Consider the following 23,072-nt stretch of genomic DNA (forward strand, 5'->3'; position numbering starts at 1 on the left):
TCATTTAGGGTTTAGGGTTTAGGGTTGGAAGAAAAGAATTGTTGGGATGAAAAACCAATTTTCTTCCATATGATCGTTGAATATTTACAGTCCCTCATGCAGTGAAAAAAGTATTCATCTTGTTGACCACATCTTGAGCAAGTAGGCGAAGGCACCATTTTCCTATGATTTAGCAGAGTTAGCGTGGGAACAGCTTCATGGCAAGCTAACCAAAGCAAAAATTTGAACTTTTCCGAAACTTTGAGTCTCCAAATCCAGGTACAAGAAACACTTTGATGGTGGGGAGGAGGATTGCGAGAGAATAACCAGTTGTATCCGCTTTTGGCGGTGTAAGTACCGGCTTTATTATGAGACCAAATGAAAGCATCCGCGATTGAAGAATTAAATTGAAGCCTGGTGTTGTTAATAACATCTACCAAATGAGTAGGAAGAATGGTGTAGAGAGATTGAGTGTGGTTACCGTTGTTGGTGATAACATCATGTATGGTGAGGTGTATGTCATGAATGTCGACGTAAGGAACCTGGGGACCAAGAGCACCAAGCGAACTCCAATTGCTATACCAAACGGAAGAATTTTCGGAGCCTGCTCTCCAAATGTATCCGTCTTTCAACACATTTTTTGCACGGATTATTGAAGACCAAGTAGGAGAACTATTACGGTGAGCTGAAGCATTAAAAAGTAAATCAGGACCACTCACATAATTGCTAGAAAGGAGGTTAACCCAGAGTTTGTCACTGTTTTGCACCAGGTTCCAAACAAGTTTACCAAGAAGGCTTGTGTTTGCGTCTCTAGCAGATCTTACGCCCAACCCCCCAGCTTGCTTCGGGCTAGCAACCTTATTCCAATTAACCAGATGCACACCTCTGTTATTATTGCCTCTCCAAATAAAATTGCGAGTTGTTTGATCAATGCTATCACAGATATTTTGTGGTAGCCAATTAATCTGCATATAATAAGTGGGGATAGATGATAATACCGAGGAAGCAAGAGTCAGTCGACCTGCTTTGTTGAGAAGGTTGCCTTTCCAGGAAGCCAGTCTATTTTGCATTTTGTCAATGATAAACACAAAGTCACTTCTTTTTGGCCTCCCCTTGAGCATAGGGAAGCCTAGGTATTTATCAAGGGAGGTAGTACTGCGAACTCCGGAGATAGATGTGAGCTTATTAATCTTAGCCTGTGGAGTCCCTGTAGAGAAAAAGGCTCTAGACTTGGACAAATTAATATTTAACCCAGAAGCTTTGCTGAAACCATCAAACAACTCAAAAACCACTCGGAATTGGGCGCTTTTAGCCTTAGTAAAAAGAAGGACATCATCCGCGAAAAGGAGGTGAGAGAGATACGGCCCAGTATCATTGATACGGATTGGTTCCCACCTTCTTTGACTGACAGCATTGTTGATGGCGATAGAGAGCTTTTCCATACACAAGATGAAGAGATAAGGAGAGAGAGGGTCACCCTGGCGAAGACCATGAGTTGGCTTAAACTGCGGAAGCTTGTTACCATTCCATAAAACTGAGAAAGTAGATGAAGTGACACAGTGCATAATGAGTTTGTTGGTAATGTCTGGGAAGCCAAAGTCATTTAGACAATTTTTAAGAAACTCCCAATTTATATTATCAAATGCCTTTTCAAGATCCAGTTTAAAGGCCACAAACCCTTTCTTCTTTTTGGATCTTCTCATGAAGTGAACAATTTCCTGCAAAACAATTGAATTGTCAGTTGTTCCCCTACGAGGTAGAAAACTACTTTGGTAGGGGCCAATAATAACATTAAGAATCGGTCTGAGACGGTGAACCAAGACTTTGGTGATGAGTTTGTACACAATGTTGCAAAGGCTAATGGGTCGAAAGTCTTTAAATGTTGTGGGAGGGTCAGTTTTGGGAATGAGGGCAATGAGGGTGTCAGATATTTTAGGGTCAAAGGTACCAGTTTGGAAAGCATTTTGAACCATATGGAAAATATCATCTCCAATAATGTGCCAATATTGCTTAAAAAAGATACATTGGAAGCCATCAGGACCTGGTGCTTTATAAGGTTTCATGCTGTTGAGAGCTGCTAGGACTTCATTATTGGTAACCGGTTTAATGAGGGAGGCGGCGCCTTGCTCATCAATGGTGGGGTGGTTGCCAATATTATAACTGTGGTTATGGGGGGGCTGGTTTTTAGTGAAAAAATGTTTGAAATAATTGTGAGCTTCTTCTTGGAGGATGTCGCAATCAGTGGTCCTAAAGCCATTAGGAAGTTGAAGGTTGTGAATTTTATTTCTCTTCCTACGGATTATGGTTTGGGTGTGGAAGAAAGAGCTGTTTTTGTCACCAAACTTAACCCACTTTTCTCTGGATTTTTGATACCAAAGCATCTCTTCCTGAAACAGAATATGATTGTATTCTTGTTGGAGCTCTTTTTCAAGAAGAGTGTGTCTTAAAGAGTCCACTCTTTCAAGGTAATTTTGGACACCCTTGAGTCTTCTTTCCACATGCTTCTTTCTTATGAAGATATTGCCAAAGACTTCATGGTTAAAAATAATGGAGTTGTCTTTGACACTATTGAGAGCATTGATGGTGTTATGATTAGAAGTGTTCCAAGAGTCTCTTACCAGGGTCTCATAATCTTTGTGGTCGATCCAAGCAGCTTCAAAGCGAAAAGGTCTAGGCCCTCTAGCTAAAGGGAGACCACCAAATCGGAGAAGCAAAGGATTGTGATCAGAGTGGAGCCTACAAAGTACTTCCACAAAAGCTTCAGGGAAGGACATGCGCCAATCAATATTAGCTAGGCCTCGGTCGAGCTTTTTGGAAAGAATTCTCATGCCATTATTGTTACGGTGCCAAGTATAATGACCACCTGTTGTAGTGATGTCAAGCAGATTGCAGTTGCCCATAAAAGTAGAAAAAAGAGCAGCTCTATTATGCTGGAAGACGCCTCCTCTTTGATCAGAAGGGAGAAGAGTTTCGTTAAAATCACCAATTAGCAACCAAGGACCATTAATGGAGCGGCTGGTTGTTGAAAGATAATTCCAAAAGTTAGTGCGCATGGTGGGATTGGGACTGGCATACACACAAGTGCAAGTAATGATTGCGGAACCACGGCTTATAGTGAAAGTGATAGAGTACTGGTTGTAATCAAGAACAGAAGAGGTAGTTGTAGAAGCTGAGTGTATCAGAAGCCAGATACCTCCCGAGTGGCCATTTGCTTCAATGATATGAACAGGAGTGTAACTATTATTATTCCAGAATGAAGAACTCTTAGTATAAGGAGAGTGGGTTTCATAGATAGCTAAGTAATTGGGATGATACTTTCTCAGTAAATCTTTCAGCTGCCTTCTTGCATTATTGTTTTGAGCCCCTCTAATATTCCAAGAGAGGAGTGAAATATTGAGTAGAGCTTCCATTAAAATAAAGAAGATAGGCGGAACAGTTGAAGGAAAAAATTAAGAAATCATGTCCTCCTCGCCGTCGATGGACTCCTTATGAGTATCATTGGTCACTGACATATTCACATTCATATTATCAAGGTTCTCATGGCTAATCATGGTATCATCTTTCAATTCCTGGGTGGTAAGTTCGATAGAATTTAAAAAATTCTCTTTACTGGAAGTTCCAGGACTTTGGGAATTATTGGAATTGGGAATGGCATTTTTGTAAATAGTATTGTGATGGGGGGAGTTATGGCCGATTTGTTAGTGGGTGAAGGTGGGGCCATGATGCTTTTTGGTTGGATGTTTTCAATGGGGGAATTCACATCTTGCGTGACTCTTTGTAGGATAGGTTCTTTGGTGATAAGCTTAGTTGGTTGTGTGGGACCACTGGTAAAGGTTTTAGGGGTGAGAGAGAGACTTGCAATGAGTGGGTCATCATTATCATCATTGTTTCGGCGGCACTTCAATTCAGTTGAAGTTTTGGGATCACGTGTTGTGACAACAGTAATAGGTTTAGGAGAAAAGCTTTTAGGTTTGGTTTGGTGGGCCAGGTTATTGAAGACCGAAAATTTATTAGCTTTGGTATTATTAGCTTGCTTTGATTGGTTTGATTGCTGGCTATTGGCAGTTTTTTTTCTTCTTGAGACTAGCAGCCAATCACCATGTAGCTCCTGGGATCCTTCACTAATGCTAATAACATCACCATTAAAAATAGAACCTTCACTATTACTAACATTTAATTCCTTACCGTTTATGTTTAGTGAAATTGAATGGTTGGGGACGGTTACTGGTGCTTGCTGTTCGGCATGCTGGCTGTTATCTTGGTGGTTAGCAGCTGTGTGATGGTGGTTGGCGGCGGTTTGATGGTGTTGGGGGTTGACTTTGTCGATTTTGGTGGTTGGTTGATTGCAATTTCTCCCCAGATGACCATAACATCCACAATTAGTGCAAATTAGATGAAGTCCTTCGTACTGTATTTTGTACCAATGTCCATTGACCCAAATTTTACCCACTACCGGCACCGTAAGATCAATCTCAACACAGACTCGAGCAAATTTTCCTCTTTCCACTTTTAAAGTATTAGTGTCTACTTTTATTGGACGACCAATTGCTGATGCCATGGCCAGCAAGAAACTTTCATCGTAATAGACTAGATTTAGGCCAGGAAAACGTACCCAAACAACTGTGCGCTCCACTCTAGCTTCTGGTGACGCAAATTCAGGGGACCAGTGAGTGACTGCCAAACAATGATCAAAAATCATCCAGGGACCGCCGGTGACGACTTTCTCTTTGTCTGCTTCTTGATCAAATTTTACCATGTAGAAGCCATTATCATTATCCATAATTTCAAAGCCGCTTTGAAGCTTCCAGATTCTTTGAAGCCTGTCTTTCATGGTGTTGTACCCGAGGTTCTTCCCTAGCAGTTTGACAACCAAAGCATCTTTCCATGGTGTGCATAATTCTTGAAATGTTGTAGGCTCCAGGTATATCTTGGGGAGGAGGCGGTTACCATTTTCTAGCTCAATGCGGACAAGTTTCTTTTCGATCAAGTCCTCTTTTTCACGTGTTGGGATAACGTTAGGAGATCCTAAAAGTTTATCTCGGAATGAAATCTTAGTTTTGTTGGGATCGAACGGTTTGTTGGAGTGTTGGGGGCTTGGTTCACCTTGGACGGAGAAGACAAACTCAGAGCTCATCTCTCTAGAATCTCTCTCTCTCAAAGATGTAATTTATAAAACTTTAATTTGTTTCATCGTTGTTTTATTTTGTTTTTAATAAAATATTATGGTTGTTTTATGGTTCTTAAATTTCACAGACAAGTATATTTTAAGTTGAAGTATTTTTTCCCTAAAAAAAAAAAAGTTGAAGTATTTTTGATTAGATATAATTTTAGGTAGGGGCTTATTAGTCAATTCATAAAATTAGCTCTTTTCTCTTCTCTTTCTCTTAAATCAAACGATACTTAAAATCTATCATATTTCTCATAACTTTCTCTCTCACATATTTTTCTCTTCACAACTTCTCTTGAAAACAAAACACACCCAATGTTCCAGCTTTTCAAATTATTTTTTTCATCATTTTAATTTATAAAATATTGTCAATAAAAGAAAGAGGAGATAATGGAAACGTACGGCACCCATTCTTGGATACGTTGCCACCTTTTACCATCAACTTTGTTTAAAAAATTAGTAGTTTAACCGACAATTGTTGCCACAATTACAAAAGCCACGACCAATATTGGTGCTCTTACGTTACTTGCTTCATGTTGAACATCTTTCATAAAGAAAAAGCTTTCAAACTTAGCTTGTTCAAGTCATTTGAAGACTTCTGAGAATCCTCTTTACATGCTCCGGTGCAGCATAACTTTTCTTTAGAACTTGAAGTCCAGACACAGGAGTCTGAAACCTTGAATACATGATTTCAATATCTTCATCTTTCTTCATCTTAAAAAGAAGGGGGACTACATGTTTAGCGTAGGCTTTTTTGGCCTATTAGCTATTGGTGTAGTGTTTTAGCTGATGCTAAAATCAGTTTTATTTAGCAGTGTTAAAAAACATGGATTAGATAAATAGTGAAATTCTTTTAGGAAGGTGAATACATATGCAAAATTAAAAGAGTGCAGCTTAGCTCCATTTAGACAAGCACTCTAATTAACCTAAACATACACAAGTAAATAGGCGGTTGGATTTGCTTCTTGGAAGGAAGCAAATCCCTCCAAGAAACAAATTGTTGATTGTATCTGTTCAAGTGCTAGATGATTCACCATTGACAAAGACCATGTTGTCCATCGTACATATGCTTCTTTTATTTTCAAAACTCAGTTCCTTCCATTTGTGAGATTGATATTAATGCCAGAACCAAAGAAGCCAGCAACCATTTCATGGCCGCAATATGGACTTACCAGAAATATCGACAAAGACAATAACAGACACAACAGAATCGCCATATAGAATCTCTTATTAATCTGCTTCATACTATGAAAACCATCTTGTATAAAACAATTACATCAAATTAATGAACCATTGTCTTTTCCATTCAAGTAAATTAACTCATTTTACTTTATCTAAATGTTGTCCATCGTACATATGTTTCTTTTATTTTCAAAACTCAGTTCCTTCCAGTTGTGAGATTGATATTAATGCCAGAACCAGAGAAGCCAGCAACCATTTCATGGCCGCAATATGAACTTACCAGAAATATCGACAAAGACAATAACAGACACAACAGAATCGCCATATAGAATCTCTTATTAATCTGCTTCATACTATGAAAACCATCTTGTATAAAACAATTACATCAAATTAATGAACCATTGTCTTTTCCATTCAAGTAAATTAACTCATTTTACTTTATCTAAATTTTGTCCTCCATTTTTCTCAAATCCAACGCAGCTAACAGTGTGTAAATATAATGGGTGAAGATCCTCTCCATTTTAAGTTCTCTCAATTTGTTCCATTACCAAAGTTTTGGTGTATAAATATGCAATTAATGTCTTCAATTCTTGAAATGTGTGCATTTATATCATATATTTACTTCAAAACTATAGTAATTAACATTTCCATTTTATTTAGGAAATTTAGGAAATGGAGAGGATCTTCACCCAAATATAATACCTTGAGAAAAACGAGTAGCATAAAATAAACTAATGATTTACATGGTGTTAAGAAAAATTTACTTTAACTTCTCTTAGAGGAAAAAGTCAAAGTCAACTAAATAAACAAGATATAAAAAATCAATAATTGAATATCGGATTATTATTTGTAAATATAGGATGAATAATATTGTATATGTCCAAATATTACAACTTGTCAAAAACAATGTCTCCAATATACAACAGAGACCATTTTACATCTCATTTCACAAGACATTCTAGTTCTTATACAATTGACACAAATTCCAGAAACAAAATATCAATTTTAAAACAAATGAAATATCGTTCGTAACCGATACACATCTTTCAGCCAGTACTCTTGAAACAACGTAGTAAAAAGTTGGTTGATACCAATTTGATTTTACAATCAAAATAATAAAACACGGGACATGGGAAAAATAATTTCAAGCCGTGCTCCTAAAATCTACAGTCAATTGAGTAACACATTCACCTTAATTGTGGAGTCTGTTAAGATAAAATCCCTATCATTTTCAGCCTTAGGATGATCAGAAGTATTTATTCTTACTCTGATGTGTACTAGTTTAGTGAAAATAAGATCTCTTAGATCACCTTTAGATTGCAATAGATATGCATTCCATGAATCTCTCTCTCTTTTACCAGATCTCTTTGAGCTCAGAAAATCAAGAATCCTTGCTGCATATTTCTCCTGGTTACCGTCGTTTGAGTTTGGAATTTTTCTAAGTTTACAATACAGTACAGCGAAAATAATAACCTGCATCAAATGAAACATATAGTATTTAGTATTGAGACTCTTTCGCTTGGCTCATTGAGGATGAACAACACCAAAGTTTATTAACTTGCATTAATGAACTGGGGCTTAGACCACTTCGTCATGGAGGCTGAGATATAATTCAATGAAACAGCACCCACGAAAGGTTAAGGTGCATGAATGGTGTTTTTCAATCACATGTCTAACAACCACCGAAGAAGATAATCAAAATTATACATTTTAAGATGTGAATTTATAATTTTAGATGAACAACTTAGAATTGAAGAATCATACAATTGACGAATAGAATTTTTTTGGGCTTCAAAGAAATGGTTCAATGAGAATTTTAAGAAAGTTGATAGAGAACGAAACAGACCATCAGAAGCATACCTCACTTGTTCCTGGGCTAGTTCCGACACAACTGTTGATGCGAATTTTATCATCTTCCATAGCTGTATTTTGATCCAGGTCATCTTCAGTCACTTCAGATTCAGGATCAGCTTTTGGAGAGGCAAGATCATCCAATTCATCGTACCACTGTTGTGCAACTCCAACCTGAACCAAGAAGGGGGAGTGAGTGCAAATGCATAACCAGACTGCTTTACTGAAGAAAGTTTCCATTTGCAAAAAGGACCTTATCCATGGATCGTGGATCATCCATTCCAGTGATTTCAGCAGCTGCACCTCTTGCTTGGCGCCATATACAGGATTCATGTAGTGGCTCTACAACCTCAATATCAGCATGAACATCCACACTCAACTTTATGTCAATATTGCCTGCAACAAATGACACAAGTTCTAGATCAAAAATGATACTTGAGAAGTAACCGTTTGCAGTGAAGTGTACTGTGTTGATGATTAAGTACCAAACAGAAAATCTAAAAGATTTCAGAACAGCACATGCAGCCGATAATCCTTGAAATATGAACAAGTCCAGTGAGACGCACCCACACAAAGCATACCAGAATATTTAAATTCAGAAATACCCAATTTTAGAATGCCAAACTGACCTGGTAGCAAATCAAATTGTTGAAGATGATCAATTGCTGTATCAGAAAGTCCATTTCCACTGTACGAGCAGTAATATGATTGAAAAGTTAGTATGTTAAACATATTCAACAAATAATTTATACAAACAAAAATGAAGAGTTAGGGAATAAAAGAACCCAGAAAGTTTCCAGAGAAATAACTTACCCAGCATAACATGTCTCCAGAGGGGAATTCAACCAATAAGGAAATCCAAGTAACCCAAAATTAGATAGCTGGAAATCCAAACAAACCCCAGATTCAATATTAACCTTCAGAATCCTCTGTCGAACTAGTGAAACACAAACAAATAGGAGTGAACAATTTATGAAATTGCATCTACATAAATAAGCAGTTAGGGAGCAAGGAGAAAATGATTACCCTTATCACAAATGAACATGTGATTCTGCAACGTTGTCAATGAAGATAAACGATCAGAATGTGGGAGGCCATCCAGCGCAAACACATTATTAGTTTTCTGTTGAAACTGGTCACAGGGAATCTTATCGAAGGTGGATAAATTCTGTCTGATTAGCTGTCCGCAGATCTCAAGAATTTTAGGAGAACCTGCTTTTAAAAAATAAATAAAAGTTAAACAATCTATTAGCTATAGCAAGATACAAGAAGATTTTTTAATGTGACCATTCAACTAATACAAATCAAACCTTCAAAAATTTTGTCTACTTTTCCTGAACCGGAATCCATGGTCCATAAAGTTTGAAACCTGGAAGTACAGATGATATGTATCAATGGGAGAGAGGATCAAAACTTGAACCATGTAGATTGAGCATCATGATCAATACCAAGTAGGGCAAGGGGGTTGAGGTGTAAATGTATATATACCAAAAAATGTCAAAGGTACTGAATCACTCACCTGCGATCTATAATATATATAGTGTCATCATCATCAGATTTCAACAGATGCCAAGGGAAATATAACCGCTTCGGATCTAATACTTCAGATTTTTCCATATTCCTCACACTGGTTTCTAGACCAAGCTTATTTAAGATCCAGTTGAATATTCCACCTCCCTTGTTATCGGTGCTTATCGGGTAAAGAGTTTCCACTAGACGTGCTTCCATGTCCGCTCTCCTTATAGCATGATTCTTTCGAAAAACAAACAGAATAAAATAAATGATAAGGGATAACTCTATCAAGAGACAAATGTATATAAATTTGCTAAATAAATCCACAAAAAGGAAGAGGAATCTCAAATCAAATAAATAAGCAATCAATTTTTACTATAGACAAACAAGTGAAGAGAAAAGTAGCAGTCATTATGGCCCACACTCTCCATTGTAAAATCTAGGAAAAACTACTAGTTCAAAGTCCTTCCCTTTAAGAATTTAAGATGTAGAGTTTTAGGTCTCTTGGTTACCAGAAAGTACTAGAACTTTCTATCAATAAACACTATTTTTCTTCCGTAATTAGAACCAGTTTCTATCAACTGTTATCAAAGCTCCCTCATATGGAGAGAATTTCATGGTTTGATTGAGAATGGTTCACTTGGTGGACAGTGTGAGAAAAGATTGCAAAGACTTACACCATAGAGGGAAAAGGCAGCAGAGCAATGGTTAATGGACACATGCAAGTGTCAGGACTAAAGACGTTACGGTGCAAGAAATCTTGACCAAGATTCATAAGCTGCAGAGGGCACATCAGGAGTAAGGTGCAGTGTCACGATCGATTAGGAAGGCAAAATGTAAGGCGACGATGCTCGTCATCGGAAACAAGCAAGGACCAATGGAGAGAGACCGAGATGCCAACCATTGCTGATTCAGAACACATAAATGTTGCTGGAATCGTGGCAAGACACTGTGTGAATACAGGGAACCGTTTGAGATATAGGCAGTAGACTCGCATATAACAGATCAAGAATGTCTCAAAGGAATATTCTTTACTGGTCTAAAAGAGGTGTTGAAGACGTGAGGGATGTTTAGTGGAGGCACAAGGTGAGGAGTATAAATCACGACATTAAACAAAAGGATGGGCTAAAAGGCTAGGTGACATGAATGGGGAGTTTAACCTCTATCAAAAACGGGGGAGGCAGAGGCTAGAAGCAGAATGTAAAGGAAATGGGGAAGGCCATAAGAGGGTAATCGTAAGGTATATCAATAATTGATAATGCACATAAAATTCCCATCAAATGTGACAAACTTGGCTAGAAATTTGATGATAATTGTTGTATAAATCCAAATGCATACCTCTGAATCCAAAAAATATAAGCAATCCTCAGTAGCATTGTAATAAGAACCAGCCGGACGCCTTAATTTAGCAGATTCAAAGTCACCATCTTCGAATCCTGGGGAAGAGCCTATCTGAAGAAGATACATGAAAGTATAAATGTAAAGTCTTAGTTTTACTATATTCTCTAGATACCAATAATTAAAAGAAAATGTTTAATGCCTTTTATCATGATAAACAAATGGAGCATATTACAGGGAGATAAATGGAGCATGCACTTTGATGTTGAAAGCCATCTCTGTCTTGCTATCAATAGACAAAATGGAAAAATAATCTAATAATTTATAAAGGATTTGGAATAGTTAATTAGTACGTACACAGTCCATAATCTTCCCATCGTCATCGCATACAATAATTCTATGATGATTGCAATCAGAAATGAAGAGGCGGCTTTCACTTTCATCTGCAGAGACACAACCTGTAAAATAGGACAAATGATGTAGAAATATCAAATTAGTTAAAAGAAGAACCGGAACCAGAAACATGAAATATAAGTTACTATTTCTTAACAATTCTGAAGTTATTATTTCTTAAATATTCTGAAGATTATCTATTAGAAATCTTCAATTTAATTTCTTGATGTGATAATCCAAATGATACTTAAAGTCTACGAGACTAACTTGAACATCCCCATTAGGAAAGGAAGAACGGTCTAGACACACATATTATTGACTACATCAATTTATATTGAATGCAGTACTACTCCAGACTCAGTTATAAGCAAAAGTGTCTAAATTTGTTGGACTCATGTATAATTAAAAGTTAACTATTCTATGCACATTCAGTGAAGATAAAAAATGACCAAACAATCCAAATACCCTTACATTATAATTTGGAGTTTCTTACAGAAAATTAAAAACAATTAACTACCGTCCTTATCTTAATAAGCATGAAAGTAAGTATTTTCACTTAAGATAAAACAAATACAGAGAGAGTAGCAACCTAGTGTAGTATCTCATGGTTGCTGTCATTTTCAATACTATTGAATCAGACCAACTCAAATTAGCCCAAGTTTACTTTGATTAGAGAAACATATATAACTTTGATTATACCAATCCCCCAACGGGCTGGGAGACCCATTTGTTAAATAGAATTTAAGCATAATGTATATCCTACTGAGTTTCATGCATGCTTTACCAACCGAAATCCAGAAAGCATGTGTGCATAATGTATATCCTATAGAATCTAAGCATAATGTAAATCCTATTGAATTTCAACCGGTGTTCCTTGTTTACATTCAATTCGATTAAACCCACATCAACTGGTCGATAAGAGATGGACACTTTATATTCACATGTACGCATTTCTAATTGGAAGGTGGAAGAAATACAGAAAAAAATTAATTGACCTCTTGGTTACCTGGGTAATATAGAACTAAATTCTGTAGAGGAGAACATATATATTCATCTTTAGCGATATGATCCTGCCTCCAAGTTGTAGACCTCACAACATTGAGCCAATCAGAATCATCACTTGGTTGCATCTGTAATTCCAGAATATCTACATTTGATGCCAAAGTCAAAAACAGTGTAAACCCACACATAAAACATGAAAAACAAACAAGTGACACATTCTATACAGTGTTGGAATGTGCCATTACCTTGGCATAAAATTTCGGGACTGACGTCCTTCTCATTGTAAATCTTTGGGCTCTTAAAATTTCTAAATAATATGTAGCATGCACCTTCCTTTATCTAAACATATCAAAAGAATTATTGTAAGTAAAATGTAGGCAATAAAACCAAATATATGTTTGTAAACAGATAACCAAAAAAATAAGACAGTAAGTGCAAGAAAACTGTTAAGGACCAAACCAACTCTCCAAGAAGAAAGTTAAGTTATGTCAATTTTAAACAAAGGTTCACAATTTTTTTTATTTTTTTTTTAAATGGTCAATGTTAGATTAGTTTGGTCAATGTTAAACAAAAAATATTCATCAATGACCCACTTAGCCAAGATTCATTGTATGGTAGACTAGATTCAATGCACCTTCTGAAATTGATTTAGCACTGATTATTCCTCTTATAAATTGTATCTAGAATTATTAGCCTTGTAACCTTGATGTATATAAACTGAGATTATGCTAAGTGATCTAATCACCGAAGCCTATTCAGAAACATTTCATCTTATACTTCTCAAAATCTCAAGATGCTTCCGATAAACTAGGTCTAAGAACTTTTTTGTAATAACTTCTCTTAACCGATCGCTCTCTTTGTGGGTCATGGAGTTGTATCCACACTACCCTGCTATAGCGGAAGTGTTTTACTGATCATCAATAATCACATGTTATTATTTCCTCCTTTATTTTGTGCTTCAGCTTCTGTATATTACAGTAGGGCTGGGGAAATTTTAGCAAAATATTAAACAAAGAACATTTGTCAGGGTAGATATATTAGTCTCTACATGCACAGATGTTAATGTATTTTAAAAGAAACAACAACAACACCTACTAGGTGAGATTGGATACATGGATCAAATCAAACAATGATTATTCAAAAGCTAAACAATGGATTTTACCACACCTGAGGAAATGTCTGCTGAGACAACAAAATAGGGAATGTGATATTTTCTGTCATCAGAAACTGGATTTGGTTCTCGCGATCCGAAGAATTAATTAGTTTAATGCCCATAATAGTAATATGAGGGAACCTGCAACAATTTTTTATTATTATCATTACTATTATGAAATGTCCATCCCTAATTCCATCAAGTTTAGGAGGAATGGAAATAATAACCTTCCTATACCTCTCCTGAATTGCCTTCAACTTTTGAAACATAATGCCGCAATCAAAATTGTTTGCAGCAAGAACCAAAAAAGTTCCATGAATTCCATGAATTCCAAAAAATTCTTCATTTTTAACAGATCTGTTTAACCAGTAATGATCGGTGCCTGAAATTTCAAAGGAAAAAGGAATTATTGATTGGAAGAACAATAAAGATATGGATTGTTCAATTAATTAAATCCCAATTGTTTTAACCAATGTGTCTCAGAAATGGACCCATGTGAATTGTAACACAAAAAATGTTGCATACAATTCAAACCAGATAAGTGTAACATAGCAAATAATTATCTCATTCAAATGAAAAAGTGTTGCCAACCACAGAATGAGAAAATAGTGGTTTGTTCAAATTCGTCTACACTACATCACTATAGCACCGATATTTTACAACACTTAGTGCTAAATCGCATATCACAGAACAATAGACATTGGTTCAAATTTTGCAATGCTATAGCTGCTATTTGACAACACTATGAAAAACAAAAAACAAATACCTTCGAGTTTATCCAAAATTATAACCAACACTTAAATGGATTAGCAAAACAAATACCTTCAAGTGTATCGAGCGATGATTTTATAAAAGACAAAAGATCAACTTCAGGAGCATGTTTATGTAATACATCAACTGATGTTGAGAACCTGAATATGGCTGTCAATCAGAAGTCAGGAAACCTAACAAAGCAAGAAAATCATGGAAAGCAAGGATTCTAAATTCAGCAGCCTTAAGTAACTTTTCAAATTTCAATGCCTATAATATACACTTTTTTCAGCTTAGTCCCTATATAAATTATTGTCAATTATGATCCCTCAAGCATAGGAAATTTACTTTTAGTTCTTGTTGTTTTGGTTTTAACCCTGTTACTTGGACAGGATTTGTTCTATAGGCTTGTACAATTGTGTCCTTGATTTCTAGGGAAACATGAACACAAGTTGGTGGATGAATCATGACCGTGAGATCAGAGAGTGATTAACGGCCAAGATGATCTCCAAATTTTAATTTCTACAATATTTTCTAAGTTGGAATTAATCCTAGATAGTTTCAACTTCCAATTTCCAAAGACTAAGCTTATCTAAAAAAATTCCAATGACTAAAATCAAATTTGACAACATATTACGTGCACTAATTCCAAAATCGATAAATACTACAAAAACTAAAACCAAAACAACAACAACCATAATAAGAGTTTAATTTTGATAAGTGCCAATCAGTGTAAAAGATTTTACGTTGTCAACAAATCAGACCCTATCATATGTACACCCTCCGGCCTTAAATATAAGCTAAAAGGCACAAGTATTTAGTCCAAAGACATGCCAGGGAGTATGACCTTAGAGGTAGTTATTATTATAATTAAAGTCAACCCTTTTTAATAAAATAACGATTATGATTGATTGACAGTGTAAAAAATCTTTACACTGATAATGTATATGAATGAATTTACAAAAACAAACCAACATGACAACAACAAAAAATTTGTCTGATATGAGCATTGATTCCTTACTTTCCTACCAGCATTTAGCTTTTTGTTCTGTTTTCTTGGGGTCTAGCCCCCCTTTTCCTAAAAAAAAAAAACAATTTTTACACAAACCAAAGAAAAAACCAGCTTATTTGCAGCTTATAGAACAAGATAAGCGCTTATGTATAAGCTATTCCTATAGCAAAGGATAAAATAAAGTTAAATTGTTTTTGTATATGTTATGAGTAGTTTTTATAAACTATATTAGAGAACTTAAGAAAAAACTTTTGAAAATTGTCATAAGTTGTTTTTATAAGTTCTCTCATACAGACTCTTACATGAAAAAGTTGAAAGTTGAAAAAAGCTAATTACCTATGTTGATGAAAGTGAAACCCTCTCACTAAACCATCATTAAAAATTGGTTTAGGTGAAAATGGAAGTGAGTTTAAGCCTTTGTCACATTGGTGCTTAAAACAATCACCTACAAAAAATAAATAGATTATTAAAATTTAGTTGATAAGACTAAATTAAAAGAAACATTCATGGTACCTGAGTAGTAGAGAAGTCTTGAGATTTGTTTTACACGGCGGAACCGCAAAGACAGAGACAGAGACATCTCTCCTACGATGGCTGTGTGGGGTTTTCTGAGGTTTTATGGTGGCTGGCGTAATGAATGATTTGTTCTGAGAGGTGAGGGTGGGTTCCAGACCCGACCCGACCCGACTACAAATATTAGTCGAGGTCGAGACTTGGGATCCGGATCCTCTCCTGCGAGGTTCTCTCCAGTTTCCGTCCTGCGTTAATCCTAGCCTTTAGATTAAATCTACAGAAAAAAGGCAAAAAAAGAAAATGAAACTGTTTCACCGTCTTCCCCAAAAGTTCCCACTGCACAGTCACCGCCACTTCTCTTCTCTTCTGTCTCCGTCTAATCCTAACCCATTGCCGACAACAATGACGATGATTACGAAAATCCCATTTGATAATGATACTTATCTTTATTTCTTAAAGTTAACCATGTTGTGTTTTTCAAAAAACCAATTACGACAGAAATCAACAAGGTTAAAAGGAAAAATCAATTAAAGTTAGATTGAAATTAAAATAGAGATAACAAGAAATGTTCTGGAAATGAAAATAAACAGCCAACATTTCTCCCTCCTCATCACTTTTTCCCTCTTTTTGTCATCACCGTTGGATTAAATCCAACGAATGAGAATTGCACAGGAGAGAGAGAGCAGGAGCAAAAACGCAGGAGGTGATCCTGTTCCCGAGACTTGAGAGTGTAAGAACCAAATTTTAAATAAGTGCAATGACGGTGTAAACTGAATTTTACACTGTCATCCAATCAAATTGTTTCTTTTAAACACATCAGCATCCAATACTTCAAAATTATTTTACTGAATTAATATAAATAAAAAAATATATACTACAAAAATGGGTCGGTTGGCTAAACTGGTTCAACGGTCCGTCCACTGACCCGAACAGGTCACACGGGTTTCAGCGGGTTAATTGCACATTCGGTCCAGTAGGCTGCCCGCTGCACCCTCTGGTTCGCGGGCTGACCGGTTCGACCGGCCGGGTCGGTCCAGGTTTTAAAACACTGGTTGCAGCTCTTGAGTTTTGTTTTTTTGCTTAATTGCACTTTTCCCCTATCTTTTTTTAATTGTGCAATTTTGCACCCCCTCTTTTGTCAATTGTGTTTTGTTCAAAATCATCATTAAAATAGGGGAAATGGGACAAAAGATGGGGTGCAAAATCGCCCAAAAAAAAAAGAAGAGGAGTGCAAAATCGCACATTTGGTAAAAAGATAGGGAGCAAAAGTGCAATTAAACACAAAAAAGTCCATCTAACCAGGGGGCAAAAGGATGGGGTGCAAAATCGCAAAAAAAAAAAAAAAAAAAAAGGAGTGCAAAATCGCACAATTGTAAAAAGATAGGGGAAAAAGTGCAATTAAGCCATTGTTTTTTAATAAAACTCAATTTACAAGTTCATCCTTCACTTAAAATTAGTTTTAAATAGATAGAAGTTGTTTTTTTTTTTTTTTTATTTTAAAAAAAACAAGTGAGTAGAGTTGCTAAATTACTCATTCACGTTCTTAGGTGGAAGTAATTTGTATGAAGATGTCTTTTAGCAATTTATAACTAAAAAGTTTATAATCACACCTTGATGTGTAAATTGCTAAAAAACACCTTCATCGGTGCCTTCTAACAATATATATATATTGATGTCTAAACATCGAAATATCATGCGAAAAGACGTATATCACTTGTTGATCTTTTGAAGGGAGTTGTTGGAACTTTGATAGTTTTTAGGGTTAATTAAGTTTTTAGTCCCTATAAATATTCACAGTTTTGTTTTTAGTCCCTATAAAATAAAATCACACTTTTTAGTCCCTGTGACATTTTCCTTAAGCATTTTAGGGACTAAAAATGCTGATGGAAAAATTTTATAGGGACTAAAAATACTTATGAAAAAATTTATAAGGACTAAAAATGTTGAAGGAAAATTTTATAAGGACTAAAGAGTGTGATTTTATTTTGTGGGGACTAAAAACAAAATTCTGAATATTTATAGGGACCAAAAACTTAATTAACCCTAGTTTTTATGTTGACAAACAATTCACACGGACATTTACATGTTTTGAACACTCACTCTGAGTATTTTACAATTCGATTTCGCGCTCACACATGGATTGTTTGTGGTAGTGATTGTTTCAGATTTTGCTTTATACCTATTTAGAGTTTTAGGCTTGTTTCTCTCTTCTTCTTTTTTCTTTCTTTTTTTTTTCTTTCCATTTTTGCACTAACTTGTTATATCATCTTTACGATTTGAGTCTGTAGTTTACACGGCTGGTCCTTGCCCCTAATCATGTACTTCCTCTTTATTTTAATTTTATTTAATTTTCTATTTTGCTTAAAAAAATTAGCAACCCACTCAAAAAAGTTAAAACTAAAATGCTAAAAACTTAATGAACTACGCTCTTCATATTGCTTAGGGAAAGGCTATTGATTTGTAACCATTAACTCACATTCAACTATTAACTGTTGATGTTGCTCTAATCTTGAAGGTGTATGACCATCTACACTCCTTGATGCACGCCTATAATTTATCACAAAAATGGCGTAAGACGCGGAAATGATAAGTGGTTATTTCTCATTCTTTCAACAAAAAAAAGTGTTTATTTCTCATATTTATAAGCAGATGAATTAATTTTCGTAAAAACAATGCATAAAATATGCAATATTCAGGGTTTTAATCTCTGTACATCAAAAAAAGAAACAACGGATTAGCTCCAGACTAGTTTGCACATTGTCAAATTTTTCTATCATTTATTCTCTTGCCAACCACCAGATTGTGTTAAACTTTATGATTTAATTTTGCTAATTTATTTTGATCGTCATGTTTGTTTTTAGTTTGGCCTAAAGGCCTCTATCTTACAAAAAAAAAAAAAAAAAATCATATATTAGAACAATGACTTTTTGTCATAATTTAAACAAAAATTCAGTTCAATCAAAAACAGAAAGTAACATTTTTATTCTACTCAACAAGAATAGTACTAATCTGCGTCCAATAAAACCAAAACAACCGGCACAAAAACATAGTACTAATACAACTTCGTTCACAACAAAAGAAACCACCACTTGCATCTTATCAAAGAGAGGAATGTTAAGGTCACACCCTCTGCCACACCCTTTAACACACTCCAATGGAAACTTATCATATCATTCACTTTTTTTAAGTTATTTACCATTTACCTAAAGAACCTTTCATTCTATATTATATTTTATTATTTGGATTTCATTTCAATTTTCATCTTCACCCAAGATTTAACCCAAATTTGACGTTTTGGAAAACTCCTCCACTCTTAAGATGGAAGATTTAACCCCAATTGACAAACACAATTTACAAACTTCTGAGGGAAAAAGACATCTATATCTAAATCGTATTCTCCCAAATAATGTCATTGATAACATTGCCAAATTTCAATTTAAATAAAAACGAATTACCAAATGAATGTTTATACAAATTTTTGAATACATAGCAAAAGAGAATTCAATTGTAGATGACAACATGTAGGTGCAATAGAAACCAAAGGCTTAGAATCAATATTGAGAAACAATTTATATTTGGAAAAAAAGCAACAAAAATGAAACTCAAGTAAAACTAGAGATGGAACCCCACAAGAGAGTGTGATAGATACAACAGATCGGAAGCAAGATTTGAAGGAGGAGGCAGCAACGTTGAACTCTTTCTCTCCTCACTCTCTCTGTTTTTCTTTCTCTCTCCTCACTCTCTGTTTTTCTGTTCTTTTTTACAAAATATATTTTCTCAACTTGTGTAACTGGTCAGCAGGTAAGTAACTTAAAAAAAAGTGAATGAGATGGCAAGTTTCCACTGGAGTGTGTTAGAGGGTGTGACCCTAACATTCTTCTTTATCAAAATATACTAAAAAGAGACTTGAACGTCATACACTTATTCATAGTTATATCCAAAATACAAATTTAAGCATTTGGACAAATATGCTAACAAATCGATTTTACAAACCTTGAAGCCGCATTAGTTGGTCACGACATCCATGAAATGTGGGTCACTTCCCATTGCCTCCAAAACCTTGTAAGGAAGACATACTTGAAGGTCAATACTACCTTCTTCTATTCCAGCAAATACATTTACAATTCCATTTATTTTATATCCACTACGAACTGCTATAGGTTTTCCCCATCCGAAATCATTACCATAAACATCAAACCATGGAGAACTACTAATGGATATGAAATTATTATTGGACATGCTAGCAACCCTAACAAAGCTTGGATTTCTTAACCAAGACTCATAGTGATTCTTCAACTTCTCATCCGTGTGTGAAGCAATTAATTTGTTCATCTCACAAGCACCTTTATATAGTCCACCTTCGTCCAACAACTCACCAACTTTCATTTTGACTATACAACTTATAATCGAGTTTCCAAAATAATCTTCTGGTAATGGTGGAACAAACCTTGGTCCAACTCCTATCACGACTAGATTATATACTTCTTCTTGTAGGTCAAATTGTTTGGAACGGACGACAGAGCACCAAAGGTGAGTTAAAAGCGCTTGTAGAGAAGTTATTTTGATGGTACCAACCTCTTCATTGATTTTCGATTTCAGTTGTATGATTTTCTCCTTTGTGAAATGAAATAACCTATTTGATAAACAAAGTTTTTCCTCATTAGACGATGAAAAACTCAACTCATCACAGTGATTATTTTGTTGCTCCGTAGTGAAAGGAAATCGTATGGGAAGTTGAATACCATTTGGAAACCAACGCTCTAGTGTTGGGGGTTTGGATATTTGATCACCACAACAACCGCGTGATATTTCAGCCCATGAATTGATGAAATGCCACACGGACTTTCCGTCAACGACAACATGGTTGAAGGAGCAACCAATGAAAATACCGTCAACTAGCTCCGTTATTTGAACAGCCAACAATGGTTTTGACGTGCCTTCATAGTTTTTATCTCCGATGAAGGCAAAAAATGAATCGACAATTAGAGGTACGTAGACCGGTTCCAGGATGTCAGCAACACGAATATTCTCTGCTACAGCGTGGATAAAGAGTACACCTGCATTATTGCATATAACGGAACATGAGACAATGTTGTCTCTATGTTCCGTTATTTCAAGGCGGCCGGCAAGAGGTTGGAAAAAGGAAAGGGCAGAGGATAGAGAGTGTCTCAACCGTTGGATTTGGGTTGCAACCACCGGATGATGATAAAGAAGGCCCTTTTTGTTGGTTGAAACAAGTAGAAAACGGAGATCCCATGGAGTCAAATGGATTGTTTGATCACTTGATTTTGGTGCCTTGATTGTATCGGAGGAGAGAACTCGGACGGCACCCATTAAATTATTTCAGGTTATTTTATACATTGAGGCTTGGAAGGACATATATGTAGATCGATTATATAAGAATATTTTTGAGGTAATATAAGAAACTTGATCAATTAAAAAACTTGATATATATTAAACGAATATAAAAAAGACATGAGAATATTGTTAAGGATAACATCATGGCATAAACATGTAACTATATTATTCTTATGATACCAATATGTGGTTGCTAGGCTTATTCAAACAAGATATATGGTTGGTAGGTTGTGGTAAGAGTAAGAGATTCCATGATGACTAAAACAAGTGGAAGGGTTCGGTTTCTGTCTCCTCATATATATTTTTATTTATTTTTAAACAAAAAGTAGGTCTGAAGTGGAGAATATGTACTTTGAAGGCAGAGGCAACAAAAAAAAGTGAGTGTTAGTGAAAAATAGAAATACAGTGGCTTGTGTCAATACAAAATACTAAAAAAGGGCCAAGCAGAGGCAACATTTTAGAATGCATATGCACAAGGTTCTCGTTGAAGCATCTTGGTTAAATGAGTTGTCTCAATTGAACTGCTAAGTAGATAAATTATCTTTTAAATATTAAGGTTTGCCAATTGGTGATAATCCTCTAAAATTATTTTTTTAGAAATTTGTGGCTGACTGAATCAGAGAAAGATTGTCTTCTTGAAAATGTAGTAATTCGTTTTGGGTGGTCGTCTAATTCTTTTGAAAGTTGTTTCAACCTCTCCGCTGATATACTTTTTCTTTAATTTTTCAAAGCTCGTCCAGGAACCATTCTTAAAATCGAGTCTCTTTTTAAATCTTTTTTTGTGGCGTGGGGGTGAAGAGGCTCGTAAAATTTATTGGGTCTATTGGGACAAAATGTGTTTACCAAAAGTAAAAGGATGTTTAGGTGTGCGAAATTCAAACACATTTAATTTAGATCCTTTGGGAATGTGATGTTGGAGGTTAAGGAGGGAGAATGATGGACTTTGACGTCAAATTTTATCTCATAAATATGGTTATCTAAATGGTAAAGTGGTTGGAAGGGGAAGTAAAGATTCGATTTGAGAGTGATGTTTTTACATTGTTAGAGGTGATAAGTAGAGTGGAGGTAGATGGTTCATGCATACTAAGAAAATAGGTAATGACAATAACATGTTTTTTTTTTTTTTGAAGGAATAACATGTTATTTTGGCACGAACCATGGCTGGGAGTAGGCATGGCAATGGGGCGGGGTGGGGACGGGTTTTACCTTCCCCGTCCCCATACCCGATTCTCATATACTTACCTGTTACCCTACCCATATCCAACGGGGATGAGAAATTGAATCCCATCCCCGTCCCCGAGGGGTTCGGGTATCCCCGCACCATCCCCGTCCCCGCATTGAATAATTTTTTTAATAAAAAATATAAGTTTTTTTGCATCCCCAAGAGCAACGTTGTAATACATTATCCAACAATAAGCTCACTTTCACATTTGTTAGACAAAATTATTTAGTTGATCCTTTAAATATCAATGACAGTTTTTATTAACATGACAATTATCAAACAAAATAACATAACATATCAACATAGAGTAGTTTTTTACATTTGGGACGGGTTTGGGTATGGGTTCGGGGTGGGTACCTATATACCCGTTACCCGTCCCATACCCGTGTTTCGAGATCGGGGAAAACCCATACCCATACCCAAATCCAGTCAAAACGGGGAAAACCCGTCAAATTGGGTTTAGTTCGGGTGGGTAACCACGAGTATGGGTTTTGTTGCCATGTCTAGCTGGGAGGAGAGGTTTTAAAGAAGCGCTTAAGTAGGTTCTTTAATTTAAAACTGTAGAAAAATGTGACCTTGAAGGATATGGTGTTGTAGTAGTGTTGGAGTTGTAGAAGAATTTTGTTTGTATGAGAGGAGA

At 35.7% G+C, this 23,072-nt stretch overlaps 1 protein-coding gene across 5 annotated transcripts; it reads right to left on the reverse strand.

Annotated features, from left to right (window-relative positions):
• Positions 1-7,168: 7,168 nt before the first annotated feature.
• On the reverse strand, positions 7,169-16,988 carry LOC11419278 (uncharacterized). Of its 5 annotated transcripts, none has more exons than XM_003604950.4 (17): positions 15,853-16,988; positions 15,676-15,784; positions 14,400-14,488; positions 13,815-13,959; positions 13,592-13,718; positions 12,670-12,763; positions 12,429-12,569; positions 11,387-11,487; positions 11,030-11,143; positions 9,699-9,931; positions 9,490-9,548; positions 9,206-9,391; positions 8,993-9,116; positions 8,809-8,867; positions 8,433-8,575; positions 8,189-8,353; positions 7,169-7,801 (listed from the first exon to the last, which is right to left on the reverse strand). In XM_003604950.4, exons 1-17 carry the CDS (start codon positions 15,917-15,919, stop codon positions 7,499-7,501), a joined length of 2,259 nt encoding a protein of 752 aa, XP_003604998.2. In that variant the 5' UTR covers positions 15,920-16,988; the 3' UTR covers positions 7,169-7,498. The 5 variants fall into 5 exon arrangements, with proteins under 5 accessions (XP_003604998.2, XP_024637391.1, XP_024637395.1 ...); XM_024781623.2 differs by having other exon boundaries at positions 14,400-14,498; positions 15,853-15,873; XM_024781627.2 differs by having other exon boundaries at positions 13,805-13,959; positions 14,400-14,498; positions 15,853-15,873.
• Positions 16,989-23,072: the final 6,084 nt, after the last annotated feature.

The sequence above is a fragment of the Medicago truncatula genome, chromosome 4 (genome assembly GCF_003473485.1).
Source record: "Medicago truncatula cultivar Jemalong A17 chromosome 4, MtrunA17r5.0-ANR, whole genome shotgun sequence".
NCBI lineage: Eukaryota > Viridiplantae > Streptophyta > Magnoliopsida > Fabales > Fabaceae > Medicago > Medicago truncatula.

Excerpts from the sequence above, each read along its gene's own strand:
- LOC11419278 (XM_003604950.4), bottom strand. The coding sequence starts at position 15,919 with ATGTCTCTGTCTCTGTCTTTGCGGTTCCGCCGTGTAAAACAAATCTCA. Across the intron at positions 12,764-13,591 it reads CTCAGCAGACATTTCCTCAG|ATAAAGGAAGGTGCATGCTA; the intron begins GTGTGGTAAAAT and ends TGATATGTTTAG. Across the intron at positions 8,354-8,432 it reads ATCCACGATCCATGGATAAG|GTTGGAGTTGCACAACAGTG; the intron begins GTCCTTTTTGCA and ends TTCTTGGTTCAG.